Source organism: Nansenia antarctica (genome assembly GCF_963989245.1).
Source record: "Nansenia antarctica genome assembly, chromosome: 6".
NCBI lineage: Eukaryota > Metazoa > Chordata > Actinopteri > Argentiniformes > Microstomatidae > Nansenia > Nansenia antarctica.
The window spans coordinates 1,786,935-1,791,934 of record NC_137676.1 but is presented as its reverse complement, the minus strand read 5'-3'; the positions used below and the strand labels follow the sequence as shown (position 1 = coordinate 1,791,934).

At 45.2% G+C, this 5,000-nt stretch overlaps 1 protein-coding gene across 1 annotated transcript in view; it reads left to right on the top strand.

Annotated features, from left to right (window-relative positions):
* The window catches only part of stxbp5a (syntaxin binding protein 5a (tomosyn)), a gene marked incomplete at both ends in the record, with an annotated part of 99,583 nt that overhangs the window by 60,177 nt on the left and 34,406 nt on the right, over positions 1-5,000 (top strand). Inside the window, 2 exon segments of the mRNA XM_080533478.1 lie at positions 565-637; positions 2,341-2,488. Coding sequence (XP_080389604.1) covers positions 565-637; positions 2,341-2,488 — 221 coding nt within the window.

Below are 5,000 nucleotides of genomic sequence, written 5' to 3'. Positions count from 1 at the left end.
GGTATTTTGTATTTTGTAGAAGGTGCTGTTGACTGCGCATGCGTGGTGAACCGCGTGTTAGGTGTAGGTGAAAAGATCAGATCGCAGACTGGCTTACCTGTACGTCAATCAAGTGGCAAAAGCCATAGTGAGGATGGATGATAGGCTAACTTTTTTTTTCTTTTTCGTTTTTTTTGACCTACACAGTAAACACAATATCACCTACACAGTAAACAATATCACCTACACAGTAAACACAATATCACCTACACAGTAAACACAATATCATCTACACAGAAAACACAAGATGTATGACAGCTGACCTTCCTTTTCATGTGTTTCTCTCTGTCTCTGTCTCTCTCTCTCTCTCTCTCTCTCTCTCTCTCTCTCTCTTTCTCCTTCTCCTTCTCTCTCCCTCTCTCTCTCTCCCTCTTTCTCTCTCTCTCCCTCTCTCTCCCTCTCCCTCTCTTTCTCTTTCTCTCTTTCTCTCTCTCTCTCCCTCTCCTTCTCCCCCTCTCTCTCTCTCTCTCTCTCTCTCTCTCTCTCTCTCTCTCTCTCTCTCTCTCGCTGTGTTTTCCGGTGCAGACTTTCAGGAACCGTATGCTGTGGTGGTCCTTCTAGAGAAGGATTTAGTGGTGATCGACCTTGCACAAAATGGGTAAGTACTGTAGGATGACTTAAATAAATGGGTAAGTACTGTAGGATGACATAAATAAATGGGTAAGTACTGTAGGATGACATATGGGTAAGTACTGTAGGATGACATAAATACATGGGTAAGTACTGTAGGATGACATATGGGTAAGTACTGTAGGATGACATAAATAAATAAATACATAAACAGAAACAATCAATGTCATGCTGACCTCTTCCCATCCTGCTGTACCGTTTTGTTTCTAGCCTGCGGTGCTTATTATTATTATTATTATTATTATTATTATTATTATTATTACTATTATTATTATTATTATTATTATTATTACTATTATTATTATTATTATTATTATTATTACTATTACTATTATTATTATCAGTCATCCTTCTTGTTTTCTAGTCACAACCTACGTTTCGTACTTCTTCTCTCGTACACGTTAAAGTCAAACTCCCTCACGGCGATACAGAGTCCATCCCTTTAGACAACGTTTAGATACAGAGTCCATCCCTTTAGACAACGTTTAGATACAGAGTCCATCCCTTTAGACAACGTTTAGAGCCTCCTGTATGGGTCAACAATGACTGTGTTTACATGCACACCATATTCTGATTAAGGTCAGCATTCACACCATATTCTGATTAAGGTCAGCATTCACACCATATTCTGATTAAGGTCAGCATTCACACCATATTCTGATTAAGGTCAGCATTCACACCATATTCTGATTAAGGTCAGCATTCGGGTTATTGTAATATTCCATAAGGAGTTCATCATCATGCGGTGTAGCAACTGGAATATTCCGTTTACATGTTAATTGGCCTATTCCCGTGGTTCAGCGGGACAATATTATTACTATAGTAACGTTGGTGTTTGTAGCTTGTTACTATAGTAACGTTAGTGTTGGTAGCCTGTTACTATAGTAACGTTAGTGTTGGTAGCTTGTTACTATAGTAGCGTCAGTGTTTGTAGCTTGTTACTATAGTAACGTTAGTGTTGGTAGCTTGTTACTATAGTAACGTTAGTGTTGGTAGCTTGTTACTATAGTAACGTTAGTGTTTGTAGCTTGTTACTATAGTAACGTTAGTGTTGATAGCTTGTTACTATAGTAACGTTAGTGTTGGTAGCTTGTTACTACAGTAACGTTAGGGCCATTGGCAGTCTCTGTGATAGAAGGAAAAAAACTTTATTTTAATTTTATTTTTAATTTTGTATATATAGACACTGGAGAAACAGAGAAACAGTACAAGGGGGGCAATAGAAGTCATAGGGGACACAGTAAGGGGGAAAAGCGGGTGTCTTCAGGAGACGCAGTGCTGGGGGGTAGTAGATGTCTCAGGAGACACAGTGCTGGGGGGGTAGTAGATGTCTCAGGAGACACAGTGCTGGGGGGTAGTAGATGTCTCAGGAGACACAGTGCTGGGGGGTAGTAGATGTCTCAGGAGACACAGTGCTGGGGGGTAGTAGATGTCTCAGGAGACACAGTGCTGGGGGGGTAGTAGATGTCTCAGGAGACACAGTGCTGGGGGGTAGTAGATGTCTCAGGAGACACAGTGCTGGGGGGTAGTAGGTGTCTCAGGAGGAGCAGTTAAGGTGTAGCCTGAAGAGATGGGTAGTGACTCTGTGATTGGTAGGGAAGATGGGTAGTGACTCTGTGATTGGTAGTGAAGATGGGTAGTGACTCTGCAGTTCTCTGTACTTTTCCCCAGGTACCCCATCTTCGAGAACCCCTATCCTCTGACCATCCATGAGTCTCCGGTCACCTGCTGCGAGTACTTTGCTGACTGTCCCGCCGACCTCATACCTGCACTTTACTCTGTCGGCTCCAGACAGAAGCGACAGGGATACAGCAAAAAGGTACCCTACACCCTACACCCTGCACCCTACACCCTACACCCTACACCCTACACCCTACCCTACACCCTACACCCTGCACCCTGCACCCTACACCCTACACCCTACACCCTACACCCTACCCTACACCCTACACCCTGCACCCTACCCTACACCAGGCACGTGCCGTGAGCTTTTAGATTGGGTAAGCATAAGATATAGAAATACACATAATTACACATACACGCTATCAGTGAACGCAGTTTCAAGGAAATGCAATTTTGATGCCCTAGAACCCGCTAATAAACTGTAGTGTCACTTTGTGATCAGATTACCAAAAACAAAAAAAACAGTTGCCAGTTTCGACTATATCAGGGGTGCTCATTGTTCAATCTTTTTTGAACCAAGATCTTTTCAAGTAGCCAGCCTGCTGAAATCTACAAGTCCAGTTTCAACATCGCAAACGCACACATGCACAACACAGACACACACCGTTTCCATCCTCCATAGTAAACTCACAACACACTTTCTTTTCACACTTTGTCACACAGGCACTTGACATCACACATCACCAGCCTCGCGAATCATATACATCATATAAATCGCTCATACCAGACTTGCTGGAACCCCCTAGCGACTCTCCCTTTCTGGGTGTGAAGATTGGTGACCGGTGGCTTCGGGCGGAATTTAGCCAGTAGTTGTGTTTTTCCAGTCCAGTCCAGTCTACGAAATCCCTTTAGGTCGCTGACAGTAATGTCCATATTCACAAAATCAAGCAAGTTATCCTTATTGATTATTATTATTTAGATCGTTTGAGCTAGCTGGCATAAGCTATTCTGCCGGGCGAGAGGTGAAATGTTAAGTGAACTTGAAAGTGATAAGAGCCAATCAGTAGCTCTTGTCGGAAATAAAGAACTACTGATTGGCTGTAAGCATGCTTACCCATGCCACATTAAACAGCGGGCTGAGGCATCGGAAAAAAATAAAAAAGACATTTTCACGCATTCAAATGTACGCGAGGGAAAGCAGAGAGAGAAGTGCTTATAATCAGGGGTGCACATAACTTTGTGGGGCCAGTGCTCAGAGGAGCACCTAGGGATGCTGCTTGGTGCTCCCCGAGCTCGCGAGTCATGACCCGTCCCACAGGATGGATAAAAAGGGATACATGGATATATTATTAGCAAAACGACATTTATTCATAAATAAAGATGAACGACCAAATTATTGTGTGCAAAACAAAAGAAACAAATGCTAAATCAAATGACTGCTCTTTAAGAATGAAAGTCTGTCCGACTCCTTTAAACACAAAGAAATCAACTGACATCTCTTTAAGCACTAACTGAATGTCTGTTCTTTAAACACACTGAAATAAACTGACATCTCTTTAAGCACTAACTGAATGTCTGTTCTTTAAACACACTGATATAAACGGACATCTCTTTAAGCACTGCTCTGTTCTGTAAACACTGAAATCAACTTAAAAAAAAAAGGAAAAAAAAAGCTGTTGGTGCGCAAGAGCGCCTTCATGCGGCTGATCTGCCGCGCAGCATGCATTTTGGCGACGCATGCGCACTGGCGCACCAGTTATGTGCACCCCTGCTTATAATGTAACGCAATGCAGAGTAGGAAGTGCTTACTCCTGCAGGTGGCGCTAAAAATGCAACGTCAAAATGATTGACTCCTGCTGCCCTGGGACCTAAAATACGACTCTTTTAATGAAAACAAACAAACGGTTACATGCACTTTTATTTTAATATTTTCACGGTCCTTTTTTATTTTTTCGTTGGGTAAGCACTGCTTACTCTGCTTATATGGATGGCACGTCCTTGCCCTACACCCTGCACCCTGCACCCTGCACCCTACACCCTACACCCTGCACCCTGCACCCTACCCTACACCCTACACCCTGCACCCTACACCCTACCCTACACCCTGCACCCTACCCTACACCCTACACCCTGCACCCTACACCCTGCACCCTGCACCCTGCACCCTACCCTACACCCTACACCCTACACCCTACACCCTACACCCTACACCCTGCACCCTGCACCCTACCCTACACCCTACACCCTGCACCCTACACCCTACACCCTACACCCTGCACCCTGCACCCTGCACCCTACCCTACACCCTGCACCCTACCCTACACCCTACACCCTACCCTACACCCTACACCTTGCACCCTACACCCTACACCCTACACCCTGCACCCTACCCTACACCCTACACCCTACACCCTGCACCCTACACCCTACACCCTACACCCTACACCCTGCACCCTACACCCTACACCCTACACCCTACACCCTGCACCCTGCACCCTACCCTACACCCTACACCCTGCACCCTACCCTACACCCTACACCCTACCCTACACCCTACACCCTACACCCTACCCTACACCCTACACCCTGCACCCTGCACCCTACACCCTACACCCTGCACCCTGCACCCTACCCTACACCCTACACCCTGCACCCTGCACCCTACCCTACACCCTACACCCTACACCCTGCACCCTGCACCCTACCCT